General features: G+C 33.4%; 1 protein-coding gene across 1 annotated transcript; it reads left to right on the forward strand.

The window, feature by feature from the left end:
• Positions 1–7,263: 7,263 nt before the first annotated feature.
• Positions 7,264–10,592, forward strand: LOC137810785 (putative serine/threonine-protein kinase PBL3). Its single transcript, XM_090298311.1, has 6 exons — positions 7,264–7,687; positions 8,379–8,695; positions 8,783–8,918; positions 9,034–9,170; positions 9,261–9,384; positions 9,881–10,592. The coding sequence occupies exons 1-6, from the start codon at positions 7,624–7,626 to the stop codon at positions 10,333–10,335; spliced, it is 1,233 nt and encodes a 410-aa protein (XP_090154437.1). The 5' UTR covers positions 7,264–7,623; the 3' UTR covers positions 10,336–10,592.
• Positions 10,593–23,989: the final 13,397 nt, after the last annotated feature.

The following is a 23,989-nucleotide window of genomic DNA, read 5'->3' on the forward strand; positions in this document are numbered from 1 at the left end:
GGTGAGGTAAAATTCAAAAGAAAGCATAGGATAATAAAGCTTGGTGCTCATTGTGTGGACTGAAGATGCCCGTTGACTCCATTGGAGGTATGCAATTACAGATTCTTTTCCTCATAATTCTACTGTTTAATATCCTTTGGAAAATAAAAGGAGAATAACACTCAATTGGGTATGGGTTATGCTTTAGGAAAGATCACACGTAATTGGCAGAATGTTGGGTTTGGGAGATTTTTTGTGGATTATGTAGGTTCATAACCCTTATATGTTACTAAAGTGAATACCAGTTTTCAAAATTTTATCTTGCTTGTGCTTTGGCTGTATAGTTACACTTTGTCAGTTATTTATGAATGTTATAATCTTGAGCCATGCTTTCAGTTTGACATATCCAGGTAAAGACCCTAATCTCTTGGAGCTGGGAATGAAGCATTTTCTTGTTTGATAATAGTTAGTTATAGCATGTTGTACCTTATTTGATTGCTCCATTTTTCAGAATGCTCAACCAGATGATAAATTGAAGGTTGCGCTTATAGAAAATTTCTTGCACACTCGCTGGCAGAGCCAACAACAACTAAAGATGTATGTGGTGTTCCAATTGAGTGCTTCTTTGAAACTGTTATAGTTGTAAAAGGATCTTTTGATCTATCTACTATATTCTTTTGTTGTCTAGGATTCGGTAGAAAAACTAGCACCCTCGCGTAGCTTTCGAATTATTCTTGGCACTCGAGAAAATCGTGAGTCCATTACTTGGTGCACAATCATTTTTCTCAAAATTATGAATTTGAATTATGAACATCTTTCCCTGTGGTTGCAGGTTTTGCCCTGTCCACCTTGACCACAACTGGTGATCTTTCTGCCAATAATGATAGGAATGATAGGTAATATGATTGTTTCTTTAGCTTTATTTGGTTGGAGTTTGCCATGTGATAGTTATTTTTTGAATTGCACACTACATTTTTCTCTTGTAGAGAAATATATGAAATTTTAACTCAATACTCTCGCAACATTTCCTCCCTCTCCCTAGGCATTTCTAATGTGAAGGGTTTCTCAACTCCTATGAGTTTTTCTTTAGAATTCTTGATGAATGTCCATCATATTGTTCTCTCTTCATGTAGGACTCGAGCAACTCCATTTTCCATTTATAAAGATTCAGTTGCAACTAGTGAAATTGATCCTCATCAACCAAACCAATCGCACTCTTGGCGCACACTTGGAGCTCGAGCTGACAGAAAAAAAAGGAAAACAATACAATTCCCGACAAGTGAAAATCTTTCAAGGTACTAAATTTTCAACCTTTTGCCTGTTTATCATGGTTGATCATAATAATCTTACAAAATTGTACTTAATTTTTGGGTGTGTGTTTCTACTTTCATTTTATGCCCAATTTTGGGTGCGTGTGTACAAAATTGTATTAAATATTAGATATTAATGAATGGATGATGTTTCAAATTTTTCAAAATTGCCTATTTGTTTTAATGAGTTCCAAACTGGCTTATGATATCATTTTTTCTTGGAGTTCTTAAGAATATTTTTTTTTTATTTCTTCTGGTTATACTTTCCCTTTTATGAATTTGATTATAGTGTTTTTTATAATTATAATTTTGTCTTTTATTTTATAATTAATTATAAACATTCAAAATCATTAACTTAAAATTATTTATTTCACGTGTCAGATACTCGAAGCGGTGCTCCATCACCTAAACAACTAATAGGATCAAGGGGATGAACAATGTGTTTTAATTTTAAATTATGTACCAGCTTTTTAACAATTTTGTGTATTTTAATTTTAAGTTATGTATCAACTTTTGAATAATTATGTGTTTCAATTTTCAATTATGTATCAACTTTTGAACAATATTATATGTGTTTTAATTTTCAATACAATGAATGAAGGCTTATAACTTTATACATTATTTCATTTTATTAGTATTTTATTTTTTTATTATGAAAATATATTATATGTGTTTTAATTTTCAATACAGTGAATGAAGGCTTATAACTTTATACATTATTTCATTTTATTAGTATTTTATTTTTTTATTTTGAAAATATATTATGTTTATTTAATTGTGCAAACTAGAATATAAAAAAATTATAAAAAAGAGGTGGATAAAATTTATTTATTTAGAATTAAAATTACGACAGTTAAAAACGTCACATTATACACTACATAATGGTGCCGAAATCTTCTTCAATGAATTAAATTGCGACAGTTATAACTGACACTATTTACATATAAAAATCGCCACTTTAAACATAGTGTTAAAGTGGCGGGTGTTGCGGCGGGTAGCGTGAAACCGCCACATTAAACTTTGTGACGGCCGGTTCTATGGCGGTTTGGGAAACCGCCACACGCGTATATTGTGGCGGTTATAAACGTCACTTTATACGAAAATAACCGTCACAATATACACTATTTTTTGTAGTGTCACTAAGAACACAAGAGTGTTGTGGATTAGGAAGAAAGAGGGAAAATGAGAAAGAAGAGAGAGGAGAAAATGAGAAATGGTGATGCGAATTCAAAGAATGAAACATTTGGATTTATTTATTTTCTTATATCAACTTAATAAGCAACAGCCAGATCGATACTACCATGTTAAAAAATTAAGCATCCCTAAGGTTGATGCTAACATATTAAAAATGACTATTTTTGTGTGAGCTAAACTCACTCATGCTTTTATCATATTTTCTTTTAAGTTATTATTTTTAAACTAAATTTTGTGTTAACTAGATGAAAGTTGTGGTTAAATTAACTAATGCAAAATACAATTTTAATGTTCAATTTTGTGTTCTTGAAATCAACGTAAGGACTTATTTGTGTATTAGAGTGAATTTCATCCACTTTAATAGCCTTCCCTAGTTGTTGATATTATTTTATGATAATTAATTGTTGACATCTTTGTAGTGTACCATAAAATAATTTTTTTAATAATTTAAGATAATTTTACATTGTTAATGTATTATTTGAAATATTTAAGAAATTATTTTAACTTTTTTATAATAGAAAATTAATTATGGTAATAAAAACTTATATTTTATATTTACTTATACAAACCAAATTACTATTTATTTAATTTAAACATTTTTATTCTATAATTTATTTTATTATTCAAAAATTCAAATTATATTCAACACTTTCTATTATATATATATATATTAATTTTAATTTTCAGTTTTTAAAATTTCTTTTACTTTTTTTAAATGTTTGAAAAAAGAATACAAGATTAGAATTCTCTTTCCGCAGAGCTGGTGTATCAATATCCAAATTCTGAACTTGTACAATAAATAAATCCATACTGGTAAATAAATTGATGTGAGTTTTATTTGAGTTTTTTCTTAATAAGTTTATTGGAAAAAAATTCTTTATTTTTAATATATTAAAATTGAACTTAATTATTAAAATATGCTTTTATAAGGTATGGATATACGAAAGTATAAAAACATTTGGATTTATTCAACCTATTTAAAGCTCTGGTTTCATACACTGAATCTTTAGTGGATGGTCAGACCAATCCGTATATCTACCTTTAATCATGAAGTCATAGACCAAAGTGTTCCTCCAATTTGAATAATGTTATAGCAAAAAAATAAATAAATAAATAAAATATAAAATATATATATATATATATATATATATATATATATTGTACCGGTATGGGCGAGGCCGATCCCTGATCTCCTTGTCCGAGACCCGCCTGACTGCTACGAGATTGGGTCAACTTAACCAAGACCAAAGGAAAGCCAGCCGAGACCCGAGAGACTTGACCGACGGTCGAAACGACCAAGGCCAGAGAAATCTGGCCGATGACCGACACATATCAAGGGAAACTTGGCCGACGGCCAACCCTGATTATCACTAACGCTCAAACCAAGACCAATGAAGTTAATCCATCATTAAGAATTAGGTAATACAATCCTAAACGGTATCCACCTCGATAAACGGGCCCAATAAGGTAAGTCCATTGGAATAATATAAATAACACGCATCCCAAGGAGTAAGGTACGTCATTTATTATTGTTCACCTACCTGAGAACTGACCACCCGTTTTACTGACTTGAGCGTCGGAGTGCCTTCGTAAGTACCCCTATCATCCGATGTTCACCCGAGACTGAATACCGAAGGAGAAGCAGGAGGACGAGAAGAATTTCAGTTCATCACCCAACAACTTGACCGACCAAAGGAAGGATGAGAAGATTTCAATAGTTCTCTAGGTTTCATCTCTCTATCAGGAACATATATAAAGTATATAACTTATTAATCATAGGATTAAAATTTACTATAGTAGTTCATAGCCTAACCTTACATAGAAATTCACTAAATAATTTACTTTATCTATAATGGGATGGTTGCCATTAGTGACATTAATCTTATTAATAATAATATTAACGATCAAATTAAAATAATACATCTTAATACTTTTTTATAAACACAAAAAGAAATATTTTAAAATTATATGTATGACGGTCCCATGCCGCTGATCTGAGTGTGTGAAGTCTCTCTCATCTGTCATTTTCAAGGATTATTAGGCGACTCTAATCAATCAATTATTATTAACTTTATGCATACGAATACAATTACGCAATTGCATTTACTTTATGATATAAGAAATATTTTGGGCAAGGAAATTATGAAAATTTTCTTAACATCAAATTCCTATTTTATAAATTCCTTCACTCTCTTTATATAGTAATATTTCAGCATATGCAATGTCAAACACCAGAAGGGTGGCGTGTTTGAAAAAATCATAATTTAGAAAGAAAGAAATAATGGCATACTTTTCTGATTTGGGTGGTTCGGTTCTGCAATCGAACTACCTTAGGATGAAGACAATGATGATTAGTTTATACATAAACTAAGTATGCATGAATAACATAAACTAGATTTGACAAGTTCATAAGATATTATTTTAAGGATGTATATGGTAATGCATATGTTCTTTATCTAACATAAAACATCTAATTTTTAAATTAAAAAATAAATTTTAAATTTAATTTAATATTACAAAATATTACATTTTTTCTGAGAAAAATCATAATAAATATTAATAAATCATGAATATTATATAAAAAATCAAAACAGTTTGTGTCATGTTAATTAAGTAGATAATGTAACTGAAGAATATAATATATAAAAAAAGGTTAAATATGTTTTTGTTCTCATATTAAAACACAAAATTAATTTACGTTTTTAGTTTAAATTTTAAATTATCCAAATATTTATAATATGAAAATTATTAGAATGAGTTTTTTTTATATGAAATATAGTAAAAATAACGAATTTGGAGAGAAACTAATAATCTTTGAAAAAAACTAACAATCATTTCATATACAAAAGAACTTATTCCAATAGTTTTCATACTACATGCACATGGATGGTTTAAAGTTTTGACCAAGGATGAAAATCAATTTGAATTATAGTAGAGGGATGAAAAACATATTTAACCATTTTTTATATATAATTCTTTAGTTATATTCTCTACTTAACGTGACACAAACGATTGTAGATCTCACATCTAATAGAGATAATGACATTTAATAATATATAAGAAAGTTTGGACGATGAAAATCAATTTCGAATTATAATAGAGGGATGAAAAACATATTTAACCTTTTTTATATATATAACTCTTTAGTTACATTGTCTACTTAACGTGACACAAACAGTTATAGATCTCATAGATCTCATAGATCTCACATCCAACAAAGATAATGACATTTCATAATATATAAACGAATGCAAATCTCACCTTATGAACCGATTTTGTAAAATTGACTTAAACTTAAAATTTACTTCTTAACATGATATCAGAGATATAAAAAATCTATCATAGCGAAAATTTGTTGGTTAGACCAACCATAAATATAATTGAGCTAAACTTAAAATTCATGTCTAATACAAACTCAGATGCACTTATCCTAACCAATTTTAAATTAAAGTTATATTTATTTGTATTTGTGTGATTTGTAACCTATTCTTTCAATGAAATTTGAATGTGACTTGCATCCCATAATTTAATTTAATATGTATTAAATGTGGAGGACTATGTGATATGTAGAATGAGATATATGTTATTTTCACTAATGAAGTTTGTGGAGCCATAGCAGTGTGAAATGAATTTATGATCGTCAACGGCTTCAAAGAGCATCCACTTTCTTTGCTTAAAGATATTTTAATTTAAAAAATAAAAGTAAATAAAATATTATGTGTTTTTCCAACAGAGAAGATGATGCCTTCTTTCTCTCACTCTCCATCTCATCTGCGTTGTCTTCATCTGTTTCGTGTTGAACTTCATGCTTAGCTAAAAGTGACGACTGCTCACAACTTTATCAACGTTTCCCATAGTACCCCTTCCATTTTTCAAAAATTTCCCACATTCATTGCTTAAATATAACACCACTTTCTATTTTATATTTTATGATGGCTTTTTTATATTATTAACTTTCGTTTGTAGGGGAAAAATCATTATTATTCGATAAATTTGAGCCAAGGGTTTGCATTAGATATTAAAAGGTCTTAATTTGATCTCTAATAAATTAAAATAGGTAAGGTTTTAGTCCTATTTAATTTTATCTCTATTATTTAAAAATATAAATATGATTAGAACATTTGGATTATTTAAAAGTGCATAATCAATTAAGATATATTTAACAGTTTTTACAGATAAGATAACCACATATATACTTTTCATATTCAATATATTATGAAAAATATATATTACTTTTTAAAATGATAATTATTTTTTAATTAAAAAATATTAAAAATCCGAGTTGTTTGGTTTGCTATAGAATCACCCAAAACTTCCCTTTTCTTGTACAGGAATTTTGTCTCAAACATAACAACACCAAAATAAAGTATTTGAAGTAAAATTAAATTTTAAGTCAAACTTAATTATGCATCTTAAACGTGAAACTAATATCTACCTATTTTAGCAAGTCACAGTTAGTTAATATCAGTGTACATTGTATATCAACTTTTAAGACCACTTTCTTTATTTATAACTACTAAAAAAGCACTATAGAAGAAGAAGTGTTTTCCTAAACTAAGTACTTAATTATCTAATAAATGTAGCAGCAAGTTTTGTTAATTAAACACAACATTCTCACTGTTGAAGCAAATTGCAAAATAAGAAAGTAATTCTATAGAGCATAAAAGTCATTTAGTGTGTGAGTAGCTATTTAGTTGACAGAGAAAAGAAAAAGGACAAGAAGAAGGGTATTTTAGGAAACTCCGAAACGATAAACCAAATTTGACGGGCTGGTATTTCCGAGGGTAGAGAGTTCACAACACGTGGCCGCGTATGACGCGGTTCCAATGTCAGTGGGTGAGACTCTTCATAGCATAGGCGAATCCAAAAACTCTACTCATTCTTTTCATCTCTGTTCTGTCCCACGCATTAATCCCTCACCACACGCATTAATCCCTCACCACCTTCTACTTCTACTTCTTCTCTCTCTCTCTCTTTCTATCTTCTTATCATTCTCTCTCTCTTTCAACCACCCAACCCAACCCAACCCAACATCTTCCAATAACTACCTCTTTGGAAATTGCGAACTTCAAAACCTTTTTTTCCCTTCACCCATTCTCTGAAAAGTGTTGCGTAGGGTTGAGAATTGTGGCAGGGCCTAATGGGTAACTGCCTAGATTCTTCTGCCAAAGTTGATGCAGCTCAGAGTTCCAGATCCACTTCTGGTTGGTTACGTTAGATCATTTATCCTCTTTCTCATTTTTCTTGTTTTCGGTTTTCTGGAAGGTGATGCTTCCTTTTTCATGGTTTTTTGGGAACTGGGTTTAAGAGTGATGGGCTGATGAGGTGTAAAGTTTAATTCCTTTTCTCTCTTGGTAACAGGGGTTAGATAAAGTTTGGTTGTTTTCTCGAAGTAGTACTGTAATATATAATTTGTTAGGAGGGGTGTGTTCTGTTTTTGTGTTAATGTTTACTGTTTGAAAATTTTAGCTTGAAATATAAGGGTTCAGATTCTTCAAAATATTATTCTTTTTCTACTTTTATGATTATGTTTACTGTATTTCACCTTCTTTAATTCTTTTGGGGATTGAATGTCACCTTATGGTCTGATTTTATGCATGGTTTGTATTTTAGAATTAAAGTTTGGTCGAATTATAAGCAGTTCATAACGTAATAAAGTGGAAGATTTGGCGTTGTTTTTCTGAGGTTATTAGGATTGTGGGTTGAAATGATGAAATGGAAGAATAAATAAAGAAAAATGCTCTTTTGTTGGAGTGTATACAATAGTTGTTGAGAAATGGGTTCTAGTATTGCTGATGGTTAAATTTGAAAGCTCAATTTTTTTCCTACTTGCTTTTGTTTGTGTAGTGGCACTATATGTGGATTAATCAATTTTTCCTTTTATTTCTGCATCAGGAATCTCTAAAGCTACACCTTCCAGTTTATCTATTCCATCATACAGTGAAAAAAGCAACGCCTTAAGTCTTCCCACACCAAGGTCTGAGGGTGAAATCTTGTCTTCTCCCAATCTCAAGTCCTTCACATTCAATGAGCTGAAGAATGCCACCAGAAATTTTCGGCCTGATAGTCTTCTCGGTGAAGGGGGATTTGGGTGCGTCTACAAAGGATGGATTGATGAACACACATTTACAGCTTCAAAGCCTGGATCAGGAATGGTTGTTGCTGTAAAGAAGCTCAAACCTGAAGGTTTTCAAGGTCATAAAGAGTGGTTGGTGAGTGTTTGCTTCCAATCCTGCACAAAATAGTACTCTTTTTTTTTCACATACACATGGTAATGAAATTCTTAATCAATATTTCAGACTGAGGTTAACTACCTTGGACAACTGTACCATCCTAATTTGGTGAAATTAATTGGTTACTGCTTGGAGGGAGAGAATCGGCTATTGGTCTATGAGTTTATGCCAAAAGGGAGCTTGGAGAACCATCTGTTTAGAAGTAAGTTACATAAAGCATTATGCCATTTATTCATAATTTGTGTCTATTAAGCTATTTTCTTGATCATTTGGTAACTGCATACATTCGAGATTTATGGGTTCATTTTACTTGACAGGAGGACCCCAACCACTCTCTTGGTCAGTGAGGATGAAAGTGGCTATTGGTGCTGCTAGAGGACTCTCTTTTCTTCATAACGCCAATTCACAAGTCATATACCGTGATTTTAAAGCCTCTAATATCCTACTTGATGCGGTAAGAAGAACAAGAATATATAGGATGTTGCGAGTTCTTCGTTTTTCTTTTTGTGTAAACTGCTTACTTATCATGCAAAGGGATTGGCAGGAGTTCAATGCTAAACTTTCTGACTTTGGTTTAGCTAAGGCGGGTCCTACTGGTGATAGAACTCACGTCTCTACTCAAGTCATGGGTACTCAAGGATATGCAGCACCTGAATATGTTGCAACTGGTATGCTTTCTGATAGATGGTGCTTTACCTGATTATTAATATTCATTGTTGATAATTTTCAATCATGTACGTAGTCTCTTCAGTCTCCTCCAATTTAACCTGCTATACAACTCAAACCCTATATACTTTGTTATAGTTTCTTTTCTTCGGTTTAGAATAATTGATAAATGCCACAGCGGCAGTACTTCTCATCATACGGATAGTTGGTGTAAGGGTTTTCACGATTTTCCTTTCAAAACAGGCACTCTGTGCCTCAACTTTTAGGTTCATTTTTTTTATGTTGTACTATTTCACACAGCAAGAAATGCTAATAACACAATCTTTTAAATGCTTTCTCCATTATTGAGCAAAAAATGTAATGCCAACCTCACTAATAATAGTGTTGAAAACATATAGTCAGCTTGTGATGTGTTGCAGCATCTCTCTCTAAATGAGAAGACTCATTGCATCTCATAGTATGTTAAAACATTGGACTAACTTCCTAATTGATTTACAGGTAGGTTGACAGCCAAAAGTGATGTCTACAGCTTTGGAGTTGTGTTGCTTGAACTTTTATCTGGAAGACGTGCAGTTGATAAAACAATATCTGGTATGGAGCAGAATCTGGTGGACTGGGCAAAGCCATATTTGAGCGACAAACGAAGACTGTTCCGGATCATGGATACCAAGTTGGAGGGGCAGTACCCGCAAAAGGGTGCCTTCATGGCTGCCACACTTTCTCTACAATGCCTCAACACTGAGGCCAAGACAAGGCCTCCAATGACAGAGGTTTTAGCCACTCTGGAACAGATAGAAGCCCCCAAAACTACAACCAGAAACTCTCATTCTTCAGAACACCATAGAGTTCACACTCCTGTGAGAAAATCTCCTGCCCGAAATCGGTCACCTCTAAATCTAACTCCTACCGCATCCCCTCTTCATGCTCACCGGCAATCGCCTCGTGTGCACTGAGATTTGAACATAAAACATATCTGTATGTAAATTCCTTGTTTCTATCAGGTTGTGTTTTGGACTGCATGCGTTGAGGCATGTGTACTTACATGCAATTTTGTCATGCTCAGTAGAATGAATAGTTAATACCATTTATCCAAATGCTATGCTGCAAGTTATTGCAGCTGTGTTCTGTATATTCTTCTCTTTTTATACCTCCTATTCCCTCATGGAATGTCTTGTTGATAATAACATAACCAGACACGTTGCTTCCCTTCCATCATGGATTACTCTTATCATTCCAGTTTTAGTCTACAACAATTTCAACATGTGGTGGTGAGTCTTACATACTATTTTGACCATGTCAGTTTCTTCTCCTCATTTAGAAAAGGAAAATTTTACTATGATAACTCTAAAAAGTTTACAAGTGTGATGGACACACAATACAATTTCAAAATTACTGCTTTCATTTCAAAATTACTTCATTTCAGTAAAAAAAATATTTTTCCCACCAGTTGTAATTTGGTACAGGATTGTGACCATCTTAAGCTGGACAAATAATAGGTGGTTTGATAAGTCTAACCATCATTGAAATAAGGTTCAATGCCATCTTTAAAATTTAGACTTTGGGTTAAATTCAACTTCGAAAGGTCTATAAAAAGGTTATTTCTAAAATTTGGACTTTGGGTTAAATTCAACTTCGAAAGGTCTATAAAAAGGTTATTTCTAAAATTTGGACTTTGGGTTAAATTCAACTTCAAAAGGTCTATAAAACGGTTATTGTGCCGTTGTTGGTGCATGTTTAGTTTTGAAAGAAAAGGTGATGAGTTTTGTGTGCGGAAGATAGATAGTTATGATGGAGAGAGTTACCGGCACATGCAAAATCCCGAATTATGTTCTTCTTGTTTACACGGTGGGAAGCAGCTTTGAGATGCCATGATTACAGAGACGTCTTTAGTAAGGAATTTGTAAATGTTTTTAGCAATATTAATTTGACTGAAAAACTGAACAGATCCCTTTTAAGTAAAATTTCATATTCAATTCCTTTGAATAGATAAAAAAAAAATAGCTAAAAGGTGGATTTCGTTGAAAATATAGACCAAATGTTTTCATAAAACTTGGTAATTGACAACTTGTAGCGTATGATGTGATTGAAAATCCGACACTGTTTTAAACATGAAGATTGAAATTTGGGATTGATTGAGACAACATTTTTGTCGCCTGGAAATGTATAACACATATATTTATTTAAAATATAATAATTCTAGTAAATGACCAATTTTAACAATTAAATTTCTAAAAAAAGAATGACGATGATAAAAAAATCAGTAATTGGATCTTCCTCATAAAACATTTAATTAATTTAACAAATGTACCATCATTGATTATAACTTGTGAATTAACTAATAAAAAGTCAATAAAGTTACTATATATATGTTGCAATTTGATCTGTGATTGAATAATAATCGAAACCCTAAACTATTTAGACTAGTACTACTTTCTATTTTAATATTTTTCTTGAGTTTGTTTCTTAGAAATAATCGAAATATATAACAACACACTCTGCCATTTTCCAGAATTGATTAAAATTTGCTAAATTTTATGATATATAAGACCCAGTTCATCCAGGCGGCTTCTTCCTCCACCTCCATACCTTCTTGTGTCATTCCATAAGTTTTTTGTATTCTAAAAATACCCTTTTCAGTATTCTGGGTTACATAATCTAAAAGTCTTTTTCTTGATCCAGAATTAGCTTCTGAATTATGTAATCCGGAAGCCTTTTGTGATTAGCTTCCGGATTATTTTTTTTTTCAGCAATGAATTAATAGAATTAATAGAAACACTTTAGGGGTGTTCCAACCCTTATACATAAAGACTCCTAATAAAGCATTCAACAATTAGAGCAAAGTTAAGCGACAAACCACTTAACTCAAAACCTTAAAACTAGTAAAAGATACTCGGTCCCAAAAACCTGAATCTGCATAAACCAGCACAAAACAAACAAAAGCCTGGTGGCGAGGGAAAACTGCTAGAGAAAACATGCTAACATGGTGTGACCAACACAACATAACCATGAAGAGCAAAGACTAGAAATCCCCAGACCTTGCTGCATTTGCTAACACAAATCCAGGGATTGCCACTTGACAGCAGAGTGCAACATCTATAACTCTGTTTGAAACCAACCATCAACCATAACCTCTTTGGTCAGATCTTCACGCTTGTGGTAACCAGAGGACAAGGTATTTCCTCTCAGACAAAATTTTCCACGGACTGCATTGGAGAGAGCATCATATTCCATCTCTGGCACCGATTCAAACCTGGCTTCAATGGTTGTCATGGGAACACCAACTGTTCCTGTCATGGAATACACTTCACCTATGGCATGCTCCTCAGCTTCCTTCTTTTGTGTGGTCGATACACTTCCCCAGCACACAATAGTTTTAAGATTTGAAGAACACGGCTTTGGTTTCCAAGATTCATAACTCCCCGGGTAGCTCCTGCACCAAGAAAACACTTTAATCTGCATATATTATAAGATTAGCTTCCGGATTATATAATCTGAAAATCTTTTCTATATATAAGATTAGCTTTCAGATTATGTAATTCGGAAGTTTTTTTTTTCCAGATGTTTTATTAGCTTCCGGATTACATAATCCAGAAGTCTTTTCTAAATATGAGATTGACTTTCGGATTATGTAATCCGGAATATATCTGGATTACATAATTCATAGGCTTATTATTTCAAATCCAAGGAGGTGGCACAAAAAAAAGGATAAAATAGTATTTTCACATTTAGTATGGGATGACACAAGAAGGTACGGAAGTGTAGGAAAAAAGAGTCATTCATCCAATTTCAAGGTCTGTGTGGCTCGAATAGGAAACAAACAAACATAGGAAGTTTCTTCCTGCACCCCATGGTTTTCACCTACACCCATGGAAGTGGTGAAAAGACTATTTTACCCTCAAGTAAAGAATAAATAACCTATTTCCTTAGCTCTTTCATCTTCATTTCTTCATCAGTCACGACACACTCAAGCAGCCCCTCCACGCACCTCCTCTTCTCTTTGGAGTTTTTTTTTTCTCTCCTTCAATCTTTTATGTTGTGTCGTATAACATTTTCGCAACCTTTCTTTGGAGATTTCATTTGCATTGGAGAGTAATCACCGTGTGCGCCATTTATAAAGGTTGATTTTTAAGTTTTCTGTTTATTATGGATTAGGTGATTTAGAATGATACAATTCAGTTTTATTTATTTTGTTCTACACATACTAGATTGCACAATCTAGAAGGTACTTTTAGATCTAGAAAAGTCTTTCAGATTGTTGGAATGCAATTAAAAAAAACACATTTTAGATTGTACAATCTGAAATGTATTTCTGGATCCGAAAATACCTCTTGGATTAATCTAAAATATGTTTTTTCTTTTCTAAAATAAATTCCAAATTGTATAATTCAAAAGACTTTTCTGGATTTGGAAATACATTTTGGAAGAACTCAAAATGTCCTTTCTCTTAAATGCATTTAGAATTGTACACTCTCAAAGCTTTTATGGATCCATAAATAACTTCTGAATTGTATCGTCTAGCAAGATGCATTTTGGATTGTAGAATTCGAAAGGTATTTCAGAAAACAAAAACCTTGTTACTATGGGTAAATTATATTAGATTTTGGTTTTCATTAATGTAAGAATGATTTTATAGATAGTTATGAGTAGGACGAGAGGTGGTGCATCGCAAGACGATAGTAGACAAAGACCTACGTCATTAGTTCGTAGAGGAGATTATAAGCAAACACATGATTACACAGTTATTGATGTGATGGATGTACATGAAGATCGACATGATCATCAAGGAAGGAAACTAGAGGAACTTCAGACCTTTCTTTGCTAGTAAGTTTTGCGGATCATGTCGCTCTAAGGATGTGGGAGGGTGAGGTAAGAATGAAAACTTGTTTAGTTAACTTGTATTATAGATCATGACTTTGTTTTAAACTTACTAATGCAAATGTATTTGTTAGATCAGTGGAGAACTAAAGTTGGTCTCCCAAGATCAGAAATTAAAAAAATTTGGGGTGCTTTATCCTCAAATTGAGGAAATTATGCTTAATTTGAGATAGTTGTGGTTATGCAACCCTACACCTTTTGGTTGGTGAGATGATGATAACGTTGGAGGATGTGTCATATCTACTACATTTGCCCATTGTGGGGGAAATTTTCTTATGTACACCCCCCTCGAATTTGCTGCAACTTCAACTATTTTGGTGGAGTTGCTAAGGATCATGATACAAACCGACAGATAACTAAGGACACAACAAGCACTTCCCAAAAAGGTCAGTCATCTCAAGATACAAAGTCAGGCCCCACTAAGTCTCGAGAAAGAATCAACAAAAGAAGAAGAAGTTATAAACCTGAATATCAAAAGTTCTTCCCTTTGGTCTTCTTAAAAAATAGAATATGTTTGTAAATAATTTGGGCTCACTTTAGGGGTTCAAATAGCAAAGATAGGATAGAATAAGGTGCCTCTAGCATAATATAGGGTGTAGGTATCATTTTAGCTTGTTCCTAGCCCTTTAGGAAGACAATTTGACATAGTTTTTAGAAAGACAAGCCTAGGGTGCGGGTTTGAAGTCAAACCCTAAGGCTGCCCATTTTTTTTGTTTTCCCATCCTACCCCTCTTCCTTATTTTCCAAGGCTCCTTCACCTATAAATATGAGGTCTACCCATTGTATTTTACAAGTTGAATTTGAATGAAGTAAATAAACTATACACAAATTGTGTGAGCTCTTAGTGAGGCTCATGTCCTCTTAGGTTTGAGGTCTTATATTGAGTGATTAGGAAGCTCTTAAGTGGTGGTCAACACACTCATCTTAGAGCACATCACCCTCCAAGTGGCGTGACATTTCTCACCCACCATCATAAGTTTTCTCATTCCATTTTCCTTCCATTTCTCCATTTCATTTATGTTTTTATCTCTCTTTTTCTTTTCTTTGTTGCTCTTGGGTTTCACTCATAATCATGAGTATGGTGCATCATTTGGGAGGCCATGTCCACCATTGATGTTAACCTTGTGCCCATTTTTAATTCCACAATTGCATCTCATCCTCATCATATCTTGTTTTTCATCTTTGCCTCTGTGAAGTGAACCTTCACACTTAACCACTTGGTTAAGTTTGTGTCCAATGGGAATCTTCCTTAGGTCCTCACCATTAATTGTTAAAATCTCAACCTTAAGTAAAAGTGTCACCATAAATGAAAACATCTAAAAATCAACTCACATCAGATCACCAGGGTGATGCGACCTTAAAGATAAAGCAATGATGGGGTCCACACATTAGACTTAGTTGGCTTCGAGAAGTTTATGAGGAGTGTTGCAGCCGACAAACTTGTGAGTGTGCTACGAGGGCATATTTATTGCATCTACTAGGATGCATGATATTTGCTGATAAGAGTTCCACCTCCATATACGTGTCCTACTAGCAGTTGTTTTTAAATTTTCGGATGTGTGGTGGATACTTATGGAGAGTTGTTGCATTTACCCATACATATGATCGGTTAGGGAATGTGTTCTTTGTTATGTCAAAGCATCTAAGTGGTATACGACTATTAAATAGGTAAATCATATGCAAGATTCATGAAAGTTTCTTTTATTTTCATATACATGCATGAATATTGATTTATTGAAATTATAACAGGCATGGATAATGAGCATTTTGAGGGCATGGGGAGGAGGGATATAGATTCCATCTATAAGAAGGTTCACCGACGGGCAACCTGATATGTGACTGGACGACATATTTTGATACAACCCAATTAGACAAGAAGATGACCAAGGACATAAGTGGCAATTCACATTGCGATCAATCATCTCAGTATAGAAAGTCAGACCCCACCAAACCTCGAGAGGGAATCAGTAGAAGAAGAACCAGATATAAACTAATATCAGAAGTTTTTCCTTATTGTATTTCCACAAGAGAAGTTATGTAAATAAATTGGGTTATCTTTGGGGGTCCAAATAAAAGAATCAACTAGAGTAGGGTGTGCTTAGTAATTTGAGTAGGGTGTGTTTGGTAATTTGAGTAGGGTATGCTTAGTAATTTGAGTAGGGTGTGCTTAGTAATTTGGGCTTGTGCCAAGCCCACCTTTCATGACAAGTACTTCTAGGTTTAGGATTTCTTTAACCTACATTCTAGAAGGCTTCTCACAAATGACACCCCTACCTCTCTATCTTGTTCTCCAAGACACTCTCTCCTATAAATAGAGTGTCTTGCTTCATATATTTCACACTTGATTTTGAATATAGAAAAGAAACTCTGTAGGAGTGATTTTGTGAGACTTGTGAGCTCTCATTTTTTGGGTCTTATCTTGGGTGGGTAACATCTCAAGTGACAACTCTTTTCACCACTCATCTTGGAGTCCTCTCTTCTCCAAGTGGCGTGACAACCTTCTTATTCCATAAGCTCTCTTCATCTCTTCCTTTTTTTTATCTTTCTTTGCGCCATCCTTCCATTCCATATATATCTTTTTCTACTCCTTAATTTGTTCTTTGTTTTGTTCTTCTTCTTTACTTATTCTTTGTCTTAATTTCCGCTGCATCATTTGTCATCTTATAATTGTCTTTTTCTCTTTACCCTTCTGAAGTGAACCTTCACACTTAACCACTTGGTTAAGTTCGTGTCCAATGGGAATCTTCTTTGGGTTCTCACCATAATTGCTAAATAAAAAATCATAAACAAAGAGCAACCAATAAAATGTGCAATCCTAAAATCAACTCACATCATATTTGCACTATTATTGTTGCGCGATGCCAATTAGATGCTTTGACCCATACTAGGGTCATTTGGAGTCCATACAATGACTGTCACCCTAGTAGGCCCTCCAAGTCCATTTCTTTATTTTCTGACTATATTCATATGGGCACGTGCATGCAACGAATTTTTTCAGAGTGTGTTATGTTAGTATGTGATGTGAGTTGATTTTATGATTATACATTTTAATTGGTTGATCTTGTTTTTGATTTTGAGATTAGTAATTGAAGGTGAGAACCCTAAGAAGATTCTCACTAGGCATGAACTTAACCAAGTGCTTAAGTAAGTGTGAAGGTTCACTTCAGAAGGGCAAAGAGAACAACACAAGAATAAGGTGATTATGATGCAAGGGGAGGAAATTAAGAACAATTGAAGTAAAGGATGAATGGAGATGACCAAAAGCAAATGACGCAAACAAGAACACAAGCAAGTAATACAAATGGTGCAATGAAGGATGGAAAAAGAAAAGATGAAGGAAGCTTACGGTAAAGAATGGTGAAGATAATCACACCACTTGGAGGGTGGGAAAGTCCAAGATAAGTGAAGGAAGAGCCGCTACTTGAAATGCTCACACTCTAAAGATAAAACCCAAAAGATTTAGGAGACAAAACTCACTAATCACTCAAGCAGAGTTTCTTTACTATATTCAAAATCTAGGTGAAAATACACGAGGCAAGACACATTATTTATAGGAAGGGGTGCCTTGGTGCGAAATATGGGTGAATGGTAGAAATGGCAAGGGAGAGGGGCTGCCCAAGGTGTTGACCATGGTCAAAATCGCACCTTTAGGCTTAGCTTCTAGAATGTAGGTTAAAAACCCTAATTCTAGGTGCCTTGTCTTGAAAAAGTGGGCTTGGTACAAGCCCATTTCACTAATTAAGTACACTCTCTTTTATGCTATGTGAACCTACTCTAGCCTATTTTGCTATTTAGACCCCAAAAGTGAGCCCAAATTATTTAAGAACAACTAGTGGTTTTTCATTGGTCATCCAAAAAAATATAAAGGGTATAAATTTTATTCTCCTGGCCATAGTACGATAATTGTTGAAACTGGAAATGCCAGATTCATTGAAAATGGTGAAATTAGTGGGAGTATCGAACCACGAAAGGTGGAAATTCAAGAAGTTAGGGTGAAAATTCCTTTACCTAAAACTTCTTCTCAGGTTGTTGTTCCCACGGTTGTTGAAACATTGGACAACATACAAGAACAACAAATAAATGATGAAACACCCCAAAATGAAGTTGTCACCAATGAACCTGTAACAAATGGACCATATGGGGCAGTATTGAGAAGACCTGAAAGGCAGAGAAGACCTGCTATTTTTTATGACTATGTGGTTTATTTACAAGAGTTAGATTTTGACTTAGGTATTGATGAAGATCCAGTTTCATTTTCACAAGCCATGAAAATTAGTAGTTCTATTAAGTGGTTAGATTCAATGAAAGAAGAGTTGAAATCAATGGATCATAATCAAGTTTGGGACCTTGTTGAATTTCCTGAAGGATGTAAAAGAGTTGGGTATAAGTGGGTTTTTAAGACCAAGTGTGACTCTAAGGGCAATGTTGAAAGACACAAGGCTAAACCTGTTAAAGGTTTCACTCATATAGATGGTATTGATTACAAAGAGACCTTTTCTCCAGTTTCTAAAAAGGATTCATTTAGAATTATCATGACAGTGGTAGCTTAGTATGATTTAAAGCTTCATCAAATGGATGTGAAAACCGTTTTTCTGAATGGGAATTTAGAGGAAAAAGTCTATATGAATCAACCTAAAGGTTTTGCAATTAAAGGAAAGGAACACATGATGTGTAAGCTTAAGAAGTCAATATATGGACTTAAACAAGCTTCACGACAATGGTATCTTAAGTTTAATGATACTATCACTTCCTTTGAATTTATGGAAAATATTGTTGATCGATATATATATATATATATATATATATATATATATATCTAAAGGTCAGTGGGAGTAGGTTTATAATTCTAATTCTGTATGTTGATGATATTTTGCTTGCTCCTAATGATCTTGGCTTATTACATGAGACCAAGAAATTTCTCTAAAAAAACTTTGAAATGAAAGATATGGGTGAGGCATCCTATGTGATTGGAATTGAAACTATTCGTGATAGATCACATGGATTATTAGGTTTTTCTCACAGAGCATATATTAATAAAGTTCTAGAGAGATTAAGATGGAAAAATTCTTTACAAGTGTCGTTCCAATTCAGAAAGGGGATAAGTTTAGTCTTATGCAATGTCCAAATAATGAGTTGAAACATATTCCTTATGCATCTGCCATTCTGATAAGGGTCTAATTTCAGTAATATTTCATATTTTACACTTATGAGGATTTATAGGTAATTTACATATAAAATAATCCCTAATTTATGAATTTATACCTTTTTACATTTTTTATGAGCTTTATTAGAATAAGAGCATTTGATTCCCAAATTTGGTGTTAATTGAAGTCTTTTAGGGAGGATTGAAGATTTGGAGTAAATGAAAACAATTTTAGCTAAAAAGAGAAGTTGGAAGGTCCTAGAATGGGAAAAAAAATGCAAAAACAAGACTATTTTGCAACAGGAGTATCTCGCTCAAGCAAGAATGCGCCAGAAAGATTAAGCCTTTTTTTATATTTTATCACTTAGTCCATTAGCGTGACACAGGAAGTGACCTAAACCTAGAAAAATTGGATAAATAGGGGGCTAGAGGCTCAACCCTAGGGTGCCAGATTGGAAGGAAAACACCATAAAGTGAATTGTAACCCAATTGGGAGAATGGAAGGTGTTAGAAGTATGAGTGACTAATTTTACCCTTTGGGATTGAGAGTAATATGCTCAAACTCTTATGTATTGAGGTGATATCTTATATATTAATATTCAGTTATTGATTGATTATTGGTATTGTTGTTTTACTTTTCACTTTTCGTGACAAATTGAGAATCTTAAATCTGACCGGGAGGTATTTTTAGGGTTCGGACCTAAACAACAATACTTAACATATTTGAGTGCTAGGGATAGGCTTGAAATCTTAATTGCCATTAACGTCTAAGTGTGATTCTAAGTTGTTTTTATAAATATGTGAGAGATTGATATTTAGGAAACATTCTTAAGGATTTTATATGCGAGGGATCGATATAAATGAATTTTCTACGGACATCAATTTCAATAAAAGAATTTAATATTAACATGCTAATCAAAATACATGAGAGTAAGAGAGATGAAACCTAATCCCTGTTTTTCCAATTGAAGCAACTAATTCTTTGTTTGATTTCTTATTGATCCATGCCTATTAATTCAAAACTCTTTCTATTATTGTTCTGTTTTTATATTTAGCGATTATTGTACTTGATAATTCATTGTTCCTTGTGTTGAACCAAGTGGTGTTCAAGCTTTGAAGAATCCAAATCCTTTGAAGGATGTTGAAGCCTTGGCTGTGGTTGATGTTGCTGTGCTGGTTTAGCTTAGTTCTGGGGTAGTTTGGATGTTATAATCCACCTTTTGATTAAATCTAAAGCATAAGCATTCTCAATCTTTGTGAAAGTAAAATGTTTCCAAACTAAGTTAAAACAACCGATTGTTTTGTCGAAACAACCGATTGTTTATACTTAGGTGTTTTGAGAAAAAGATTGAAAACTGTTTTTAAAATGGTTGAACTGTTAAGTACCAAAACAACCAATTGATTCGAGGAAACAACCAATTGTTTGTTTTGGGACCATAACAAAAAAACTGTTTTATCTTTGACTGAGCTTTAAATGATTTAACTGCTTACGCTCCAATCATTGACCAATCTTTAAATGCAATTTAAGAGTTTGTTAAGATTTGATAACAAACTACATCTTTTAATAAATTCAGAAAAAACAGATTTGACAAGTAATCTTTGACAAGTTTTTGCTAAGAGTTTTTTGAGTTTTTCAAAGAGCTGAGATTGCTAAGAGTTTGTGATTGATCAATGTGTATGGAATAGGATTCTGCTTGTATTGATTTCAGATTATCTTCTGTAACAAGTGTAATCCTTGTACTCTGTTAAACAAGTTTCGTTTTTGTGTTTGCTGAGATTGGCTGTGTTCTTGAGGGGATCAAGATCAGCAATCTTAGTGTTGGTGTGTTGGCCAAGGAGAGTGTGTTTCTTGAGGTGTTCAAGGTCATTCTCTTGATTGTTGTGTAAGTGATCAAGGTGTGATTGCTTAGTGGATTTCCTCAGGGTTTTTGAGTTGACTGGATGTAGCTCTGGGTTTGGAGTGAACCAGTATAAACAATTGTGTACAATCTCTCTATCTCTAACTCTTTAAATTCAATTTTATTTTGTTGTTTGCAGGTATAAACAACCGATTGTTTCTGTGAAACAACCGATTGTTTTTCTGGTACTGCAGCTTTTGCTTGCTGTTTTGGCGAACTGAATTTCTGAATCAATTGTTTCTTGAGATAATTTCATTCTTGTTTGAAAAGTTTGCGAAAACCCTCTTTAAACAATTCACCCCCTCTAGTTTAAAGCCATCTATTCTAACAATTGTCATCAAGAGCTTGGTTCTTGAAAGTTATTCAAGTTGATCTAAAAATATTTTTTAAATGGGTGATAGACTACCTTTTGGGGAAGGTGCTTCAATTAACAAACCACCTCTGTTTTGTGGTTTGAACTACCAATTTTGGAAAGTAAGAATGAAAATATTTATGGAATCTCTTGACAAAGGAATTTGGGATGCAATTGAAAATGGTCCTTTAGTTCCAAAGTTTGAAAATGATGGATCTGTCATTGAGAAACCATGGTCTCAATGGACTGATGCAGAAAGCAAAAAGGCCAAACTCGATTGCATTGCCAAAAATATTATAACCTCTGCTTTAAGTTCTGATGTGTTTTTCAGGGTCTTGCAATGCAAATCATCAAAAGAAATGTGGGACACTTTGGAAGTCACTCATGAAGGAACAAATGAGGTGAAAAGAGCTAGAAAGCATGCTCTTATCCAAGAGTATGAGATGTTTAGAATGCTTAAAGGAGAAACAATTTTCGAGGTGCAGAAAAGATTCACGCACATCATCAATCACCTTATGAGCGCTGACAAGACCTTTGATAAAGAAGAGCTGAACATCAAGATCTTGAAATGTCTTGATAGAGCATGGCAACCAAAGGTAATTGCTATTTCCGAATCTAAAGATCTAACATCATTAAGTGTTGCTTCTTTGTTTGGAAAGCTTAGGGAACATGAGCTAGAGATAAATAGACTCAATGTTCAAGAGAGTGAAAATAAGCACACAAGGAGCATATAGCCTTGAAAGCATCCAAGCACAAGGGAAAGCAAGATTCCAGTGATGATAGTGATGAGGAAAACCTTAGCTTGCTGTCAAGAAAGTTCAGCAAATTCCTAAAGAGAAACCACAACAAAGACAACAACAAAGATAGGTATGGAAACAAGAAATCCAATGATTTTAATTCAAATAACTATACTTGTTTTGGTTGTGGTGAGCAAGGTCATATAAAGGCAAATTGTACAAACAAGAGCAAAGAGAAAAAGTCTAACTACAAAGACAAGAAAGGCAAGACAAAAAGAGCCTACATAGCTTGGGATGAAAATGAGGTGTCATCATCAAGTTCTTCATCAAGTGAAGATGAGAAAGCAAACATATGCTTGGTAGCTGAAAATGATGATGAATCTTGCAGCTCAAGTGAGGTAAGTTCATGTGCTTCCTTAAATGAACAAAATTACAGTGAATTGCTTGAAGCTTTTCAAGAAACACATGATGAAGCTAATAGATTGGTTCTTTCAAAAAACCGATTGAAAGATCTTAACAGTTGGCTTGAAAAGAGAGTTAAATCACTTGAAGAAGATCTGGAAAAAGCAAAAAGTGATTTTGAAAAATTGGAAAACCATTTCAAAAATGCTTCTTGCAAGTGTGATACTCCCATTTGTGAAAATTGTGAAAATCTTAAGAAAAAGGTTCACTATCTTGTTGAAACTGTGGACAAGCTTTCAAAGGGGAAATCTAACTTTGAGAATGTCTTGGCATGTCAAAGCTGTGTTTTTGGAAAGGCTGGTTTAGGCTTTAATCCACAGAACAAGCAAGATAAGTTTTCAAAAAGTTTTTCAAGAAAATCAGAAAACAACCGATTGTTAAGACGAAACAACCGGTTGTTACATGCTTTTACTACATGAAGAAAGGCCACTCTGTTAGGTTCTGCAAAATAAGGAAATATTATGTTCCAAGAGGTTTTATGAAGTGTATTCCTAAGGGATGTGAAGTTTCTAACTGCAAAGAGAAGTCAAACGGACCCAAATTTGTAAGGGGACCAAATCTTGCTACTTGAAATCTTTTATGTAGGAAAACTAAAGAAAAAGGAGGGACTGAGTCATCTGATCAAGTTCTTGAAGAAAAAGACAGTCATTGAAGCTGAATCAATGTTGTGCAAAAGACCTCAACAGTGAAAAGAGGCTTCTTGATCATAAAGCACATGGCTCATTGAAGAATTAAAATATGGATAAGACTTTCCTTTATCTGTTCTTAATTTCTGTTTCAAAGTTCTTTCACATGGTTAAACAATCTTTTTATGATCAATGTCATCTGCTTTGAACTCCTTCTGCTCATGGTTAAAATTCAAAAACAGTTTTAACTGCTGCAAAAAAAACAACCGATTGTTTCTTCGAAACAACCGATTGTTTTGTGTTTGACAGCACTATGAAGAAATTGTTTTAATTGCTAGTTTAAATTTCTATCCGTTGCAGATCAATTCAAAGAGAGAATCTTGGTCAAAGAATCTGTGTTGAAAGTTGAACATGTTCAGAGAGAAGTTACAACAGTCATAAAGGAGAATATTCCAAAATCTTGGAAATTCAAGAGTCTTAATGACTAGTCAAAGATCACATGTGAAGACCATGT

This window comes from Phaseolus vulgaris, chromosome 2 (genome assembly GCF_051622355.1).
Source record: "Phaseolus vulgaris cultivar YP4 chromosome 2, ASM5162235v1, whole genome shotgun sequence".
Lineage (NCBI taxonomy): Eukaryota > Viridiplantae > Streptophyta > Magnoliopsida > Fabales > Fabaceae > Phaseolus > Phaseolus vulgaris.